At 42.8% G+C, this 18,702-nt stretch overlaps 1 protein-coding gene and 1 long non-coding RNA gene across 2 annotated transcripts; both read right to left on the bottom strand.

Annotated features, from left to right (window-relative positions):
* Window positions 1–9,721: 9,721 nt before the first annotated feature.
* Window positions 9,722–15,825, bottom strand: LOC123148517 (uncharacterized). The gene is made up of 3 exons (XR_006473949.1): window positions 15,082–15,825; window positions 14,243–14,316; window positions 9,722–13,578 (listed from the first exon to the last, which is right to left on the bottom strand). It is a non-coding gene; the product is annotated as an uncharacterized lncRNA (long non-coding RNA).
* A 939-nt stretch (window positions 15,826–16,764) lies between these two features.
* Window positions 16,765–18,546, bottom strand: LOC123148516 (uncharacterized). The gene is made up of 4 exons (XM_044567945.1): window positions 17,814–18,546; window positions 17,638–17,722; window positions 17,335–17,462; window positions 16,765–17,260 (listed from the first exon to the last, which is right to left on the bottom strand). Exons 1-4 carry the CDS (start codon window positions 18,165–18,167, stop codon window positions 17,036–17,038), a joined length of 792 nt encoding a protein of 263 aa, XP_044423880.1. The 5' UTR covers window positions 18,168–18,546; the 3' UTR covers window positions 16,765–17,035.
* Window positions 18,547–18,702: the final 156 nt, after the last annotated feature.

Here is an 18,702-nt window from a genome sequence, read left to right as displayed (position 1 = left end):
GTGAGATCTGATAGAGATGAAAAGATAATATTTTTGGTATTTTTATGATAAAGATTGAAATATAAAGATTGCAAGATAAAATAGATTGGAAACTTATATGATAAAAGATAGACCCGGGGGCCATAGGTTTCACTAGTGGCTTCTCTCAAGATAGCATAAGTATTACGGTGGGTGAACAAATTACTGTCGAGCAATTGATAGAAAAGTGAATAAATTATGAGAATATCTAGGCATGATCATGTATATAGGCATCACGTCCGTGACAAGTAGACCGACTCCTGCCTACATCTACTACTATTACTCCACACATCGACCGCTATCCAGCATGCATCTAGAGTATTAAGTTCATAAGAACAGAGTAACGCATTAGGTAAGATGACATGATGTACAGGGATAAACTCAAGCAATATGATATAAACCCCATCTTTTTATCCTCGATGGCAACAATACAATACATGTCGTTTCCCTTTCTGTCACTGGGATCGAGTACCGCAAGATTGAACCCAAAGCTAAGCACTTCTCCCATTGCAAGAACGATCAATCTAGTAGGCCAAACCAAACTGATAATTCAAAGAGACTTGCAAAGATAACCAATCATGCATAAAATATTTCAGAGAAGAATCAAATATTGTTCATAGGTAGACTTGATCATAAATCCACAATTCATCCGATCTCGACAAACACACCGCAAAAAGAGTTACATCGAATAGATATCCAAGAAGATCGAGGAGAACTTTGTATTGAGATCCAGAGAGAGAGAAGAAGCCATCTAGCTAATAACTATGGACCCGAAGGTCTGAAGTAAACTACTCACACATCACCGGAGAGGCCATGGAATTGATGTAGAGGCCCTCCGTGATCGATGCCCCCTTCGGCGGAGCTCCGAAAAAGGCCCCAAGATGGGATCTCTTGGGTACAGAAGGTTGTGGCGGTGGAAATAGGGTTTCGTGGTGCTCCTGGATGTTTTCAGGGTATATGAGTATATATAGGAGGAAGAAGTAGGTCGGTTGAGCCATGAGGGGCCCACGAGGGGGGAGGGCGCGCCCAGGGGGGTAGCCGCGCCCCCTGCCTCGTGGACTCCTCGTTTGTTTCTTGACGTCCACTCCAAGTCCTCTGGATCATGTTTGTTCCAAAAATAACTCTCCCGAAGGTTTCATTCTGTTTGGATTCTGTTTTATATTCCTTTTCTGTGAAACACTAAAATAGGCAAAAAACAGCAATTTGCACTGGGCCTTGGGTTAGTAGGTTAGTCCCAAAAATAATATAAAAGTGTAAAATAAAGCCCATTAACATCCAAAACAGATAACATAATAGCATGGAACAATCAAAAATTATAGATACATTGGAGACGTATCATCACACTCGATTCAACTAAAGCTGGAGAAACAGACACCCACTAGCCACCTGTGTGCGGAGCACGTCGGTAGAACCAGTCTAATGAACGCGGTCATGTAATGTCGGTCTGGGATGCTTCATCCAACAATACCGCCAAATCAAAGTATGACATGTTGGTAAGCAGTATGACTATTATCACCCACAACTCTTTGTGTTCTACTCATGCATATAACATCTACGCATAGACCTGGCTCGGATGCCACTATTGGGGAACACATATTTCAAAAAAATCATGCGATCACGCAAGATCTATCTAGGAGATGCATAGCAACGAGAGGGGAGAGTGTGTCTACGTACCCTCGTAGACCGAAAGCGGAAGCGTTTAGTAATGCAGTTGATGTAGTCGAACGTCTTCACGGTACAACCGATCAAGTACTGAACGCACGGCACCTCCACGATCTGCACACATTCAGCTCGATGGCGTCCCTCGTACTCTTGATCCAGCTGAGGCCGACGGTGAGTTGCGTCAGCACGGCGGCGTGTTGACGGTGATGATGAAGTTACCGACGCAGGGCTTCGCCTAAGCACTACGACAATATGACTGAGGTGGAAAACTATGGAGAGGGGCACCGCACACGGCTAAAGATCAATGTGTGTGTCTATGGGGTGCCCCCTCCCCCGTATATAAAGGAGGGGAGGAGGAGGAGGGCCGGCCTCAAGGGGCACGCCCAAGGGGGGATTCCTATTCCTAGTAGGACTAGGTTTCCCCCTTTCCTAGTCCAAGTAGGAGAAGAAGGAAGGAGAGGAAGAAGAGAAGGAAAGGGGGCCGGCCCCCCTAGCCCTATTCCAATTCGGTTTGGGCTAGGGGTCGCGCGCCACCTCTTGGCCTGCCTCCTCTCTTCCACCACTAGGCCCATAAGGCCCAATAACTTCCCGGAGGGGGTTCCGGTAACCCCCGGTACTCCGAAACTTATCCGAAACGACCCGTACCATTCCGGTGTCCGAATGTAACCTCCCAATATACGAATCTTTATGTCTCGACCATTTCGAGACTCCTTGTCATGTCCGTGATCTCATCCGGTACTCCGAACAACCTTCGTTACATCAAATCACATAACTCATAATACATATCGTCATCGAACGTTAAGCGTGCGGACCCTACAGGTTCGAGAACTATGTAGACATGACCGAGACACATCTTTGGTCAATAAACAATAGCAGAACCTAGATGCTCATATTGGTTCCTACATATTCTACGAAGATCTTTTATCGGTCAAACCGCAGAACAACATACGTTGTTCCCTTTGTCATCGGTATGTTACTTGCCCGAGATTCGATCGTCGGTATCATCATACCTAGTTCAATCTCATTATTGGCAAGTCTCTTTACTCGTTCCGTAATGAATCATCCCATGACTAACTCATTAGTCACATTGCTTGCAAGGCTCATAGTGATGTGCATTACCGAGAGGGCCCAGAGATACCTCACAGAGTGACAAATCCTAATCTCGATCTATGCCAACTCAACAAACACCATCGGAGACACCTGTAAAGCATCTTTATAATCACCCAGTTACATTGTGACGTCAGATAGCACACAATGTGTTCCTTCGGTATTCAGGAGTTGCATAATCTCATAGTCATAGGAACATGTATAAGTCATGAGGAAAGCAATAGCAATAAAAAAACGATCATAGTGCTAAGCTAACAGATGGGTCTAGTCCATCACATCATTCTCTAATGATGTGATCCCGTTCATCAAATGACAACACATGTCTATGGCTAGGAAACTTAACCATCTTTGATTAACGAGCTAGTCAAGTAGAGGCATACTAGGGACACTCTGTTTGTCTATGTATTCACACATGTACTAAGTTTCCGGTTAATATAATTCTAGCATGAATAATAAACATTTATCATGATATAAGGAAATATAAATAACAACTTTATTATTGCCTCTAGGGCATATTTCCTTCATTTGTGGCATGGTCGTTTAGGTCATATTGGTGTAAAGCGCATGAAGAAACTCCATGCGGATGGACTTTTCGAATCACTTGATTATGAATCATTTGATGCTTGCGAACCATGCCTCATGGGCAAGATGACTAAGACTCCGTTCTCCAGAACAGTGGAGCGAGCCACTGACTTATTGGAAATAATACATACCGATGTATGCGGTCCGATGAGTGTTGAGGCTCGCGGCGGGTATCGTTATTTTCTGACCTTCACAGATGGTTTGAGCAGATATGGGTATATCTACTTAATGAAACACAAGTCTGAAACATTTGAAAAGTTCAAAGAATTTCAGAGTGAAGTGGAAATCATTGTAACAAGAAAATAAAGTTTCTGCGATATGATCGTGGAGGCGAATATTTGAGTTACGAGTTTGGTCTTCATTTAAAACAATGTGGAATAGTTTCACAACTCAAGCCACCTAGAACACCATAGCGTAATGGTGTGCCCGAACATCGTAACCGTACTTTATTAGATATGATGCGATCTATGATGTCTCTTACCGATTTACGACTATCGTTTTGGGGTTATGCATTAGAGACAACTGCATTCACGTTAAATAGGGCACCATCTAAATCCGTTGAGACGACACAATATGAACCGTGGTTTGGCAAGAAACCTAAGCTATTGTTCTTATAGTTTGGAGTTGCGATGCTTATGTGAAAAGGCTTCAGCCTGATAAGCTCGAACCCAAATCGAAGAAGTGTGTCTTCATGGGATACCCAAAAGAAATTGTTGGGTACACCTTCTATCATAGATCCGAAGGCAAGATATTTGTTGCTAAGAATGGATCCTTTCTAGAGAAGGAGTTTCTCTCGAAAGAAGTGAGTGCGGGGAAAGTAGAACTTGATGAGGTAATTGTACCTTCTCTTGAATTGGAAAGTAGTTCATCACAAAAAAATTGTTCCTGTGATGCCTACACCAATTAGTGAGGAAGATAATGATGATGATCATGAAACTTCAGATCAAGTTACTACTGAACCTCGTAGGTCAACTAGAGTACGTTCCGCACCTGAGTGGTACGGTAATCCTGTTCTAGAAGTCATGTTACTAGACCATGACGAACCTACGAACTATGAGGAAGCGATGATGAGCCCAGATTCCGCGAAATGGCTTGAGGCCATGAAATCTGAGATGGGATCCATGTATGAGAACAAAGTGTGGACTTTGGTTGGCTTGCCCGATGATCGACAAGCCATAGAGAATAAATGGATCTTCAAGAAGAAGATTGGCGCTGATGGTAATGTTACTATCCACAAAGCTTGACTTGTTGCGAAAGGTTTTCAACAAGTTTAAGGAGATGACTACGATGAGACCTTCTCACCCGCAGCGATGCTTAAGTCTTCCCAAATATGTTAGCAATTGCCGCATTTTATGATTATGAAATCTGGTAAATGGATGTCAAAATTGCATTCCTTAATGGATTTCTTAAAGAAGAGTTGTATATGATGCAACCAGAAGGTTTTGTCGATCCTAAAGGTGCTAGCAAAGTGTGCAAGCTCTAGCAATCCATTTATGGACTAGTGCAAGCATCTTGGAGTTGGAATATACGCTTTGATAGTATGATCAAAGCATGTGGTTTTATACAGACTTTTGGAGAAGTCTGTATTTACAAGAAAGTGAGTGGGAGCTCAGTAGCGTTTCTAATATTATATGTGGATGACATATTGTTGATTGAAAATGATATAGAATTTCTGGATAGCATAAAAGGATACTTGAATAAGAATTTTTCGATGAAAGACCTCGGTGGAGCTGCTTATATATTGAGCATCAAGATCTATAGAGATAGATCAAGATGCTTAATTGGAATTTCACAAAGCACATACCTTGATAAAGTTTTGAAGAAGTTCAAAATGGATCAGTCAAAGAAAGGGTTATTTCCTGTGTTACAAGGTGTGAAGTTGAGTCAGACTCAATGCCCGACCACTGCAGAAGATAGAGAGAAAATGAAAGTCATTCCCTATGCCTCAGCCATAGGTTTTATCATGTATGCAATGTTGTGTACCAGACCTGATGTGTGCCTTGCTATAAGTTTAGCAGGGAGGTACCAAAGTAATCCAGGAGTGAATCACTGGACAGCGGTCAAGAACATCCTGAAATACTTGAAAAGGACTAAGGATATGTTTCTCGTTTATGGAGGTGACAAAGAGCTCGTGTTAAATGGTTACATTGATGCTAGTTTTGACACTGATCAGGATGACTCTAACTCGCAAACCGGATACGTATTTATATTAAATGGTGGAGCTGTCAGTTGGTGCAGTTCCAAGCAAAGCGTCGTGGTGGGATCTACGTGTGAAGCGGAGTACATAGCTGCTTCAGAAGCAGCAAATGAAGGAGTCTGGATGAAGGAGTTCATATCCGATCTAGGTGTAATACCTAGTACATCGGGTCCAATGAAAATCTTTTGTTACAATACTGGAGCAATTGCCTTGGCGAAGGAATCAAGATTTCACAAGAGAACCAAACACATCAAGAGACGCTTCGACTCCATCTGTGATCAAGTCAAGGAGGGATACATAGAGATTTGCAAAATACATACGGATCTGAATGTTGCAGACGCGTTGACTAAGCCTCTTCCACGAGCAAAACATGATCAACACCAAGACTCCATGGGTGTTAGAATCATTACAATGTAATCTAGATAATTGACTCAAGTGCAAGTGGGAGACTGAAAGAAATATGCCCTAGAGGCAATAATAAAGTTGTTATTTATATTTCCTTATATCATGATAAATGTTTATTATTCATGCTAGAATTGTATTAACCGGAAACTTGATACATGTGTGAATACATAAACAAAACAATGTGTCCCTAGTATGCCTCTACTAGACTAGCTCGTTAATCAAAGATGGTTAAGTTTCCTAATCATAGACATGTGTTGTCATTTGATGAATGGAATCACACCATAAGGAGAATAATGTGATGGACAAGACCCATCCGTTAGCTTAGCATAATGATCGTTAAGCTTTATTGATATTGCTTTCTTCATGACTTATACATATTCCTTTGACTATGAGATTATGCAACTCCCGAATACCGGAGGAATACCTTGTGTGCTATCAAACGCCACAAGGTAATTGGGTGATTATAAAGATGCTCTACAGGTTCTCCGAAGGTGTTTGTTGGGTTGGCATAGATCGAGATTAGGATTTTTCACTCCGAGTATCGGAGAGGTATCTCTAGGCCCTCTCGGTAATGCACATCATGATGAGCCTTGCAAGCAATGTGACTAATGAGTTAGTTATGGGATGATGCATTACGGAACGAGTAAAGAGACTTGCCGGTAACAAGATTGAACTAGGTATGAAGATACCGACAATCGAATCTTGGGCAGGTAACATACCGATGACAAAGGGAATAACGTATGTTGTCATTGCAGTTTGACCAATAAAGATCTTCGTAGAATATGTAGGAACCAATATGAGCATCCAGGTTCCGTTGTTGGTTATTGATCGGAGATATGTCTCAGTCATTTCTACATAGTTCTCGAACCGGTAGGGTCCGCACGCTTAACGTTCGGTGACGATTTGTATTATGAGTTATGTGTTTTGGTGACCGAAGATTGTTCGGAGTCCCGGATGAGATCATGGACATGACGAGGAGTCTCGAAATGGTTGAGAGGTAAAGATTGATATATTGGACGATAGTATTCGGACACTGGAATGGTTTCGGGTATTTATCAGAGTACCGGGAGGTTATCGGAACCCCCCGGGGGAAGTAATGGGCCACATGGGCCATAGGGAAGAGTCAAGGCAGCCCACAAGGGGTCCCCCCCATGGGGAGTCCGAATTGGACAAGGGCAGGGGGCACCTCTAAGGCACATCAATTGTTCTTAGCCGTGTGCGGTGCCCCCCTCCACCGTTTACTCCTCCGGTCATATTATCGTAGTGCTTAGGCGAAGCCCTGTGCGGATCACTTCACCATCACCGTCACCACGCCATCATGCTGACGAAACTCTCCCTCGACACTTTGGTGGATCAAGAGTTTGAGGGACGTCATTGAGCTGAACGTGTGCTGAACTCGGAGGTGACGTTCGTCCGGTACTTGATCGGCTGAATCGAGAAGACGTTCGACTACATCAACCGCGTTAAACTAACGCTTCTGATTTCGGTCTACTAGGGTACGTTGACACACTCTCCCCCTCTCGTTGCTATGCATCTCCTAGATAGATCTTGCGTGATCGTAGGGATTTTTTTGAAATTGCATGCTACGTTCCCCAACAATATCATTCTTGAAGCAGTTGCATCACATGATCTTTGTATTTGGCACGCTTACTTTGGCATGCCCTGGTCTCACAATGACATCAATGTGTTGCATCGATCACCATTATTTGCAAGGCTGGTTGAAGGAAAAACTTCATGCCACTATACTGTTCAATGGACATGAGTACAACATGGGCTACTATATGGTTGACAGTATCTATCATCTGTGGGCTACCTTTGTCAACATCATCTATAACCCAGTTGGCCAGAAAATATATCACTTTGCTCAAAGACAAGAAGCAGCTAGAAAGGATGTCGAGAGGGCATTTGAAGTTCTGCAGGCCCGTTTTGCACTTGTTCGTGGACCTGCTAAGTAATGGGATCCAGAGACCTTGTGGGAGTTGATGACATGTTGTGTGATTATGCACAACATGATCGTGGAGGATGAGGGTGAGGATGCTGTCGTAGCTCTAGAATTTGAGAACATGGGTGATCCTATCAAACTTTGAGACCAGAATATGACCACATTTGAAGAGTTTATTCAAACGCATCAATAAATTCGGCATCGAGCAACTCACGAGCAGCCGAAGAAAGATCTTATTGAACATCTGTGGGTTGTTAAAGGAACAACAATGTTAGAATGTAATATTTGTTTTTTTTAATTTAAACTACCGCTGCATTTAAACATTTGAACGTGTGTAGTCTATGTATGCTGCCATTGAAGTGTGGACTTTAAAAAAAATAGGGAGACCGGATATATTCACGCAGCGTTGGATGGCTGCCTTTCGCGTCCGTATCTGTGAACTGGTCCCTCTGTCTGCGGACGGATGAGGGAGGAAATTTGCATGGTGGACGTTGGAGATGTCCTAAAGCTGTTGGGCTGCTTTTGAACAGCATCTATGTCACCCGCAAAAAAGAAAAGAAAAAAGAACAGCATCTATGTGCACAAGCTACGAGAGTTCACTGAGTGTGTATTTTTAACAGCGATCCATCGAATTTAGACCATGTCCCTACATATTAAAGCTACAACAGTTCAGAATTTCAATCTTTTAGGTGACATGTGGGTGGTTCTCGCACACATGACAACCCAATTCAGCATATTCGGCAGATGAGAAATAAGATAGTAAAATGGTTCGTGTCCTCCATGACGAGATAATAAAATGGTTAGCATTCCTTAACCTACGATTTTTCACAAAATTTACACGTTATCGTTTCATAGCATTCTCTTGACCTATGGAATGTTTGATCACACATTCACACCTTTGTTCACATGATCAGCTATTCAAGGGCCAGAGAAAGCACTTCCCTCGCAAAACAAAAAAAGGAAGCACTTCGGAATAAGTATTTTTTCCATACCGGAGGATAAGATTTTCCAATTCAGTGGCCACTCTTGAAATCCTAGGAGCAACTGAAGTAGACATGCAGTTGGATCGAACAAGCGGGTGTAATTTGACCGCATATATTAGGGTTGTCAAAGTGACTGATGTGGAGACACATAGGACTGATGGCATGCATCACCATTCAGTTGACATTTGCAGTTAATGGGCAAAGCCTACGACATATAGTTCATAGTAATGACCAAAAGGAAAACTTTATAACCTGGCGCGCTGAGGTAAACCATTTATTTTCTACAAAAGCAAAATAAAAATATATACATACAATATCTCAGCAAGCTTAGGACATCACACACTAGCTCTGCTCTCCCCCACAGAAAAGCAGCATGGTATTGCTGAACACAGATGATGGAGATTCCAACAGATCTGGGGAAGATTAAAAAACAAACAAGATGTGTTATACATAAGCTATCACAACTCCCACATGCCTTAATCAGGAAATAACCTTCTCAGACACTAGCAGTTGCCGGTCAATTTTTAGCAACAACTAGGTTTCCTTTTGCAAAAGTGATGAGATGCGTTAGCATGCAGTGCTACCTAGTACCCTGTGATTTGTTTAAAAACTGGGACCATTGAGTGATCTGTGCACTTCCTTCATATTCTAACATCATGGTACCACTTGCTGCTGCATGCATGCTTTGCCCCTAAACCAATGGATATAACACAGCCAAGATCTTTAGAAGTACTCCCTCTGTAAAGAAATATAAGAGCGTTGTAGTGGTCCAAACGCTCTTATATTTCTTTACAGAGGAGTATACAGTACAATAAAAGACCCAACTTCACAAGTGTGCAATACAGCCATTTTTGTAAAACGGAGGCTCGCGATGAGCTCATCTCTGAATTAACAAAGTCATGGGCCGGCCAGGTTTACAAGGACCAACAACTTACAAAGAAACAAACGCGGCGGTTGAAAGATACGTAATGCTGTGCAAACTGCTAACAAACATCAATCAGACAAGCAGCAAAAATCTGAAGTCTAGAGCACAAGCTCAGCTTGAAGTTGCTAAAAATCAGACAGACAGAAGCCGGGTCTTTAGGAGAAGAAACAACCAGCAGGTGAAGAAACGCCCTCGTCAGCTCCATGGGCTCAAGCCGATTCAGTAATAAGTTAATAACCTTCTCCATCTCCAATGGCGGCTCCCTACCCTCTCACTCTGGCATGAAGGGCGCCGATCCGTCTATGTGTCTGTACAGAGTTGTATAACTCAGACTAGTCTTTTAGAGTTGTATACAATCACTCTATCAGTACAGAAAAAAAATGTATAATCCAGGCAAGTCCTTTAGAAGTGTAACTCAGTACAACACAGACTTCCAGAAAAAAGAAAACCTTGGCAGAAAGATATCTTATGCAGAGGTCAGACAACTTTTTCTTTGAACATGATCAGACCACTTTGAAATGAACATACTAGCTGGCTGTCTTATTCAAGTTTGTGCAACACCAACTGAACATTAATGTATATAAAACAATACGATATGTTAAATATATAAAACAATACGATATGTTAAATGTTTGACTGCTAGGGTGGGAAAATATCAGGCAATTTACAACCATGAACCGCTACAAGAGCTGTCACCAAAAGTTTGGTACATGATGCCGCGGTTTTTAGTAGCAATACAAGAGTTGCATTAGCACGGAGTACTACCTAGTACACTGTGATTTGATTATGAACTGGGACCAGCAAGTGATCTGTGCACATAGTTGGCTGAAGTATTTTAAGATCATAGTACAGCTGCTGCTGCATGCTTTGGCCCTGAACCAAAGAGAAAAAGGTGTACAGCATAACAAAGTTCTTTAGAATTGTAGTACGACACAGCCAACTTGTCTCTCTCACACACAGAATGCAACCCAGTACAAGAAAAGGGACATCTATAAAACATAAAAGAGAGACCCTGGGCAACAATGTTGACTATACTATGATTCTTTTAATTCCTTTATGGCATGAATTTCCAGGGTAACTGCAAATGAAAACACTCAGTGAGGCAAAATAATTGTGGACAGATTAGCTCACTTCGCAACGAGCGTGTATCCTGGCTAGCTGTTTGAATCAAGTGTATGCAACAGGAATACAGCCATAAGAATGAAACTGGTTAGGAAAATAGATGGTCAAGTACATAGAGTTCCAAGGGAAGTAAGAAACCAAACAATTTACAAACTTGTGTTATTCTTTTTTGAGGGGAAAATGGCAGGTGCTCTGCCTTTGCATTATAGATTAGGATTGTACAAGAGGAAAACACATTGGAGAAAGAGAGGGAGGAAGCATAAGAAAAACGAAAAAGCAGTGACCCCAGGGGCTGCCTGTACATGGATGTTTCAGCTAATGTTCTGCTACATTCAGCCGGATCAGGTGCAGATCATTGACAAGACCACCAACAACAGAGGCTGGACACGAGGCCTTGTTTGTGAAGATGCATCTGTTCCTTCAGCAAAGTATGCCCCTATATTCTAAGGGCTTTCTTAACAAATATTTTAGCCTTGACCAATTTACACAAACTTAATGTTTATATTGAAGGTATTGTGCAACGGTTACATAGATGGATCCAGTAGACCAGTACCGAGCTAAGCTGTTCCATTTAGATGGGAAACCAAAGTGCCATTCACAATGGATCTCTTTCAACTTTACGTCATCATTGCAGGAAAACTTTCGACAAGCTCACATATACCTCCTCAAGTTTACAACATAGGAAGAGTAAAAAAAATCTAAAACCAAACTGCTACAGATCAATAGGCCCTCCTCGGAGACAGCGGTAAGCAAAAGTTTTTCACGTAAGAGCGAAAGAAAATGCAGGCACAAGTTTCACTGGTGACAAAACAAATATAAGGGAAACAAAATCTCCCCTAGCGTCGATCGCATGCCTTATGCCTTTCGTAACAAACACACAGAGAATACACCACAGGAGTATCATATACCAAGCTGCAAAGTCCTGGTATGGAACGAAGCAGCATCGGGCCATCTCAGTTTGGTGGACTATTATGGCCAATGCTAGGGCTATGACCTGGAGTTGTCGACTCGACTTGCTCAGCAGGCGCCTCCAGAGTGCCCCTTCCAGTGCAGGGAGGACGCACGCTGATGATAGGCGCCTTCACTTCTAGCCTCCTTGCATCAGCTGGCACAGGAAGCTGCATGAAGGCAGTACTGAGCAGCAACATGAAAACCACGACCGTATTTGATGAAATGGCCATGCTATCGATGAGAGAAGTAGCTAGTGGTAGCTAGCTTGAACAATGGAAGCGGGCAAGAATAAGAGCTGAAGACACAAGTTACTCACTCACTACTAAGATGGCTTACCTCTAGAGCCAGCTCCCTTCTTTATATATACAGATTTTGTCATTATTTTAGTTCAAGAAAGATACCTTTAGAGGAGTCGAGTGATGGGAGGACAAGGGAGGTGATAACAACAATCTCCAGCCCATTGTTTACAACTTGGATGTCTCAACATATTTTTTTTCACGAATTTTATGCTCAAGGGAACACCTTTTCCCAATCCAGTTTTATTCTAAGAAACATATAAGCTTCTTCTACCTGGATAGACACTGTATGAAGTGAGGGTTATTAAAAAAAGCAATGGCATGTGAATATGCCTCAAGTTTGGCCTGAACTCTGTGACAGCCTGACAGGTATCAGTGTGATATTGTTTCCATGACCAGTCAGAGTGATACTTTCATGTGAATTATCCTTCTTACCAGCATGGTAATTTACTAATCTTTTTGCCAGTGCATCAATCAAACAAACAACTACTACCTTTTCTTTATTTAGTGTTACCAAAGACTGAAGGGGCAGTTACGAATCATCTAGTCACCAGCATATCATCCGTTATTCTAACGAAAGATCTCCTCGACAACCTAAGTTTAACGCACAAGTTGACCCAGTTGTACTAGTATGGCATACTTTGGGGGTCATGGAAGCCTCAGTAAGCATGCAACTTGCAAGCTTGAACTATCAAAGTGACATGTTCCAGTCAAAGTTTAAGGAAGAACAGCAAGTTGGATCTTCTATCAGAACTCATCAAGTCTTAGGTGGAGGGAACAAACAGCAAGTTGGAGCTTCTAATTGTTTTGGTTGCTCATAGCTGCATATAGAAAAGAGTAGCAAATGCCTAAAGCTATCATATATGTATAGGATATTGCACCACCAAAAATTGTTCCTTTTCTGTGGATCCCCATTTTCTAAAATTTCGGAAGCTTTGATTTGCATTTGGAAAAGGTGCTTTGAAGTCTTCTTTTGATTTGGAACCTTACTTCCTACTGGTTGGCTTGGAATTTAGCAAATAATTTATTTAAGGTTCTCTCATCCTATAATTCAACTAATCTCATTTTATTCACCTCCTTTTAACTCAATAACCCTAAAAGTGTCGTGAACTTCACCATGTGACATAAAAGCATGGGAATTTTCATCATCATTGCCACAACGCTTTTTTTACAGTTGTTAGCAAACAGTAATAGCAACCTCTGTTCCAAAAATAGGAACTACCACGTCTTCTAGAAAAGGAAGTGCCAACTCCCAGTAGTCATCAAGTGTGCATCCAACAGGATATGATTGAACGATGCTAAGAGTAGCAAATATTTAAGGTGAGAAACACACCTCGCCAGATGCCGCAAAGAGTTGTGAACTTGGGGCCTCTTTGATTCATAGGATTCTGAAAACACATACACACACACATGAAAAATGCTGGATTAAAATGGCATGTCTTCCTGAAACCTGCAGGATTGAGACCTATGGAAGTGACAACAAAGTGCGTTTGATTACAGTATTACACCATAGAGTTATCACAATGACTCATTAGGTATATGAGTTCTTCCAAGAGCTTAGACTTGACGTAAATATTTCTGTGGTATTGAATGCAAAGTGACAAATACTAAAAATTCTAAGATTTCTCATTCTACAAATGAAGGGGAGCCTTGGCGCAGTGGTAAAGCTGCTGCCTTGTGACCATGAGGTCATGGGTTCAAGTCACCCTGCGCAAGCGGGAGCTACATGCACCAGGTTGCCCTTTTTTTTCTCATTCTACAAATCAAACAACTAGTACAGGAAAAAATCCTCACAATTGAAATCCTAAAAATTTCTTTCAATCAGAGAGGCCTTTAAGGTCAGAAACAATGAAATATATCACAAAAGCAAAGCATTCACAATCTGCATCTAATAAAGATGTCTTGGTCTCACAAAAGTTTCAGAACTGGTAAATCATCCCAAACTGCAATATGAGATATTATTTTCCTTGTCAAAACTACAGTTAGTGCATAAAGCAACCTAGGGTCTTATTCAAACTAAATATATTGTAGTTTGTTTTGCCATATAGTTACCTGAAATCAGGATACCGCAATTTATCACTTAGTAAGCAATTAGCTTCTGCAGGTTCATTTCATTGACAATACACCTACACAAGAACAGGATACACCATCACCATACAAGCACCATCGATACATCAAATATGCACCATATTACTAATTTGATACGCCTCAACAGGGAATTGTGAACTTGTGGTCAAATGACAGACCCCAAAAGGTGAGGATGTAGGAGCACTTCCCTATCACTAGTGTTAGGAAGACCAAAGGAGAAACATATGTGTTGACTTGCTAATGATTTGCAAAGCCAAGCAATAATAGTGATAATGAATTAAAAGCAGACGACTAATTCCAGTATTTTGCAGAAGACAACAGAAAATGTAACAAGAGGTTGCTTCTGATGTAAAACTAATTAAGTACTCGAATTCTCCATTTGTGATGTCAACATAAATCTTGCCAGGCTAATCAGTTCAGGGGTTGCTATCCCTCTTCTTTTATTTGGAACCTTGCTTCCTACCGGTTGGCTTGCAATTAAGCAAATAATTTATTTGAGGTCCCTCAGCCTTGGTGACACAATACAGGTAATCTCATTTTATTCACCTCCTTTAATTCAGTAACCCAGAAAGTGTGGTAAACTTCACCATATGACATAAAAGCATGGGAATTTTCATCATTATTGCCACGACGTTTTTTACAGTTGTTAGCAAACAGTAAATAGCAACCCCTGTTCCGAAAATGGAACTGCCAGGCTTTCTAGAAAAAGGAAATACCAACTCCCAGTAGTCATCAAGTGTCCATCCAACTGGAAATGATTGAAAGATGCTAAGAGTCACAAATATTTAAAGTGGGAAACACACCTCGCTAGATGCCACTAAGAGTTGTGAACTTAAGGCCTCTTCGATTCGCAGGATCCTGAAGACACAGATATAGGAAAAACACTGGATTCCAATGGCATGCCTTCCCGAATCCTGTAGGATTGTAAACCATAGGAAGCGGCTTCAAACTGTGTGTGATTACAGTATTACACCATAATAGAGTTTAACATAAGAGCTCAGGAGGCACATGAGTTCTTCCAAGAGTGTTTAGACTTGATGCAAAGTTCCTGTGGAATTGAATGCAAAGTGGCCCACAGTGAAATTCCTAAGTTTTCTCATCCTACAAATCAGACAACCGCTATAGAAAAAATTCCTACGGATTGAAACCCTAGAAAATTCCTTGCGCTCAAGGAAGCCTTTAAGGTCAGAAAAATACCTCAAAAGTAAAGCATCCACAATATGCATCTAATAAAGATGTCTAGGCACTTGGTCTCACAAAAGTTTTTGTTTTATACTATCTCACAAAAGTTGCAGAACTGGTAAATCAGCTATAGTCTTTTCACCAAACTGTGATATCAGATTTTTTTTTCCTTGTCAAAACTACAGTTGATGCATAAAGTAATCTAGGCTCTTATTCAGTAATCACAAACAGTAATAGCAACCTCTGTTCCAAAAATAGGAACTACCAGGACTTCTTGAAAAGGAAGTGTCAACTCCCAGTAGTCATCAAGTGTGCATCCAACTGGATATGATTGAACGACGCTAAGAGAGCAAAAATTTAAGGTGAGAAACTCACCTCGCTACATGCCGCAAAGAGTTGTGAACTTAGCGCCTCTTTGATTCACAGGATTCTGGAAACAAAGACATATGAAAAATGCTGGATTCCAATGGCATACCTTCCTGAATCCTGCAGGATTGAAACCCACGGACGTGGCACCAAAGTATGTTTGATTACAGTATTACACCATAGAGTTAACACAAGAACTCAAGAGGTATATGAGTTCTTCAAGATCTTAGACTTGAGGTAAATTTTCTGTGGTATTGAATGCAAAGTGGCACATACTAAAAATTCCTAAAATTTCTCATTCTATAAATCCAACAATCACTATAGGAAAATTTCCTCAGGATTGAAATCCTAAAAAAATCCTTCCAATCAGAGAGGCCTTTAAGGTCAGAAACAATGAAATATATCACAAAAGCAAAGCATTCACAATCTGCAACTAATAAAGATGTCTTGGTCTCAGAAAAGTTACAGAACTGGTAAATCGTCCATATTAGTCTTTTCACCAAACTGCAATATCAGATATTCTTTTCCTTGTCAAAACTACAGTTAGCGCATAAAGTAACCTAGGTTCTTATTCAAACCAAAATCTGTTATAGTTTGTTTTGCCAGATAGTTACCTGAAATCAGGATACCCCAATTTATCACTTATTACAACAGGATGGTTACAAGGAATTAGCTTCTGCAGGTTCATTTCATTGACAATATACCCGCACAAGAACAGGGTACGCCAGCCCCATAAAAGCACCATCCGTACATCAAAATGCAAGAAGTGAGTATGTAGGAGCACTTCCATATTACTGTGTTAGGAAGACCAAGGAGAAACATATGTGTTGACCTGCTAATGATTTCAACGCCAAGCGATAATACAGATGATGATTTAAAAGCAGACGACTAATTCCAGTATTTTGCAGAAGACAACAGAAAATGTAACAAGAGGTTCCTTCTGATGTAAAACTAATTAAGTAGTCGAGTTCTCCATTTGTGAAGTCAACATAAATCATGACAGACCAATCAGTTCATGGCACAACATATCTGTAATTGATCATGGACACCATCTAGCAGCAAGTTACAATATCAGACGATGTACATCTCTATATACCACTATATAGTGCCTAATGTCAATCCATACAAGCAGTACATGAGGCATACACAACCTGAAGTGCTGAAAAGGACACACAACAGATCTATCTCTTATGAAGAAGATTTTCTGTTTCAGGCATGACTCCCTCCTTTGGTGCTACCGAGCTTGGATAGTAGGTAGAGGCAACCTGAAGAGAGGAAGATAGATCCAGCGAAGCAGAAGAGGTCAGTACACGACGTGATGGTCACCCTCTTGCTCTTCTCGGAGATGCCAACCAGCAGAACCAGGACGATTACATGACCCAGCTTTGTCTTGAGGTCACTCACCGAGCGGATTTCCAGCCACTTGGGCCGTTCCTGCCGACAGAATCAGAGATATAAGGACACTGAATCGACCACATTATCTCTATGATAATTGAGAGGAGACCAACCGGAAGCTTGAACAAGCCAAAGAGGCTGGAGCGGTCATGGGACTGTTTTGCGATGTCCATGTTACTGATGAACAGCTCGTACAGGCCCGTCCCGAAGACAAACATGACCGTGCCGATGAGATACATATCTGAGGTGAGACAAGTAATGCACAATGGTCAGGCATCACAACTATATAAACTGATGGTATGTATATGTAAAACTGGTGACAATTGTGCCAACATGTAAAACTTATGCCAGTGGTGAACTTGAAGGTACTGGTGGTGGATTGTGCAAAGATTAATGAGATGAGACAGTTTGGTTACCAATGGCTTCAATCAGCATGAGCACCACCTTTGCATCACCGCGCAAGTAGTATTCCACGAAGGCGTCCATCACAAAAGTGCAGCCCTGGGTGACCAACCAAGTGCACGGGTTAAAAATCAGATCGGGAGCCACGGAGATGAACTTGGCAGGCCGATGAATCAAGCAGGAAAAGCACCTTGAGGAAGCAGAGGACCGATCCGGCGAGAGATCCGGCGATGCCGAGGAAGGCCATGAAGCGGCAAGCGTAGATGACCTTCTCGATGCCCGCCTCCAGGTCCGACCCGAATCCCGCGCGGGGCAGCCCAAACGGGCGGGACCGCACGCCGTGGTCGGGCTCCGCGTGCACGGCGCTCGCCGCCGCCGCCGCGGCCGCGTGGGGGCCAGGCTCCCCCCTGACCCTCACGCGCTGCCCCGGCCGCGCCCTCGGCCTCGGCCTCCACGCCCAGCCTCCGCGGCACCCCGCGCCCACCGAAGCCTCGGCCGCGGCCGCCGACGCCACACCGGAACCGAAGGGTCTGGGCCTCATCATCACTGCCGCTTCGATTCAACCCTTCAACGGCGCGGAGCTGGTGGCTAAGTAGGCAGCCGCGAGCGAGGGAGCGCCACAAGTGGGGCGCCACGTTCGGCGCACCGTGTCGGGTGCGGACGCGGAGGGCGACGGCGACGGCGACGGCTCTCGCTCGTCGGGTTGCGGGCCGACGAGCCCACGTTGGCGGGGGACGAAGAGAGTCCCCCCTTTCCAGCGCCGTGCATCCCGTCCGGCCGGTTGGTGAAAGGGATGGAGATACTTCCGCGCTCGGGGCGATGATCTGGCGGCCTCGTGTCGTCGTCGTCGTCGTCTTACCCGGCGAGCCTCGGCCACTCCTTTCCGCGGACTCTCTCGTCGGCGCCCCACAGGGCACAGGCGTGCACGGCTCGCGTCGTCACTCGCGAGTTTATTTTTTTTGGAAGCCACTGACTGGTTGGTTTCTTGGGCCACGCCCGCGGGCCAAATTCCAACGTCGCAATTTGAAGAGGCCTGTTCAGTCAGTCCGGCAAAAATGGGGGAACTCCTATACCGCGAC

Source organism: Triticum aestivum, chromosome 7A (genome assembly GCF_018294505.1).
Source record: "Triticum aestivum cultivar Chinese Spring chromosome 7A, IWGSC CS RefSeq v2.1, whole genome shotgun sequence".
In the NCBI taxonomy this organism is placed as follows: Eukaryota; Viridiplantae; Streptophyta; class Magnoliopsida; order Poales; family Poaceae; genus Triticum; species Triticum aestivum.
Note: the sequence above shows the minus strand (reverse complement) of the source record. Positions and strands in the feature narration are given on the sequence as shown.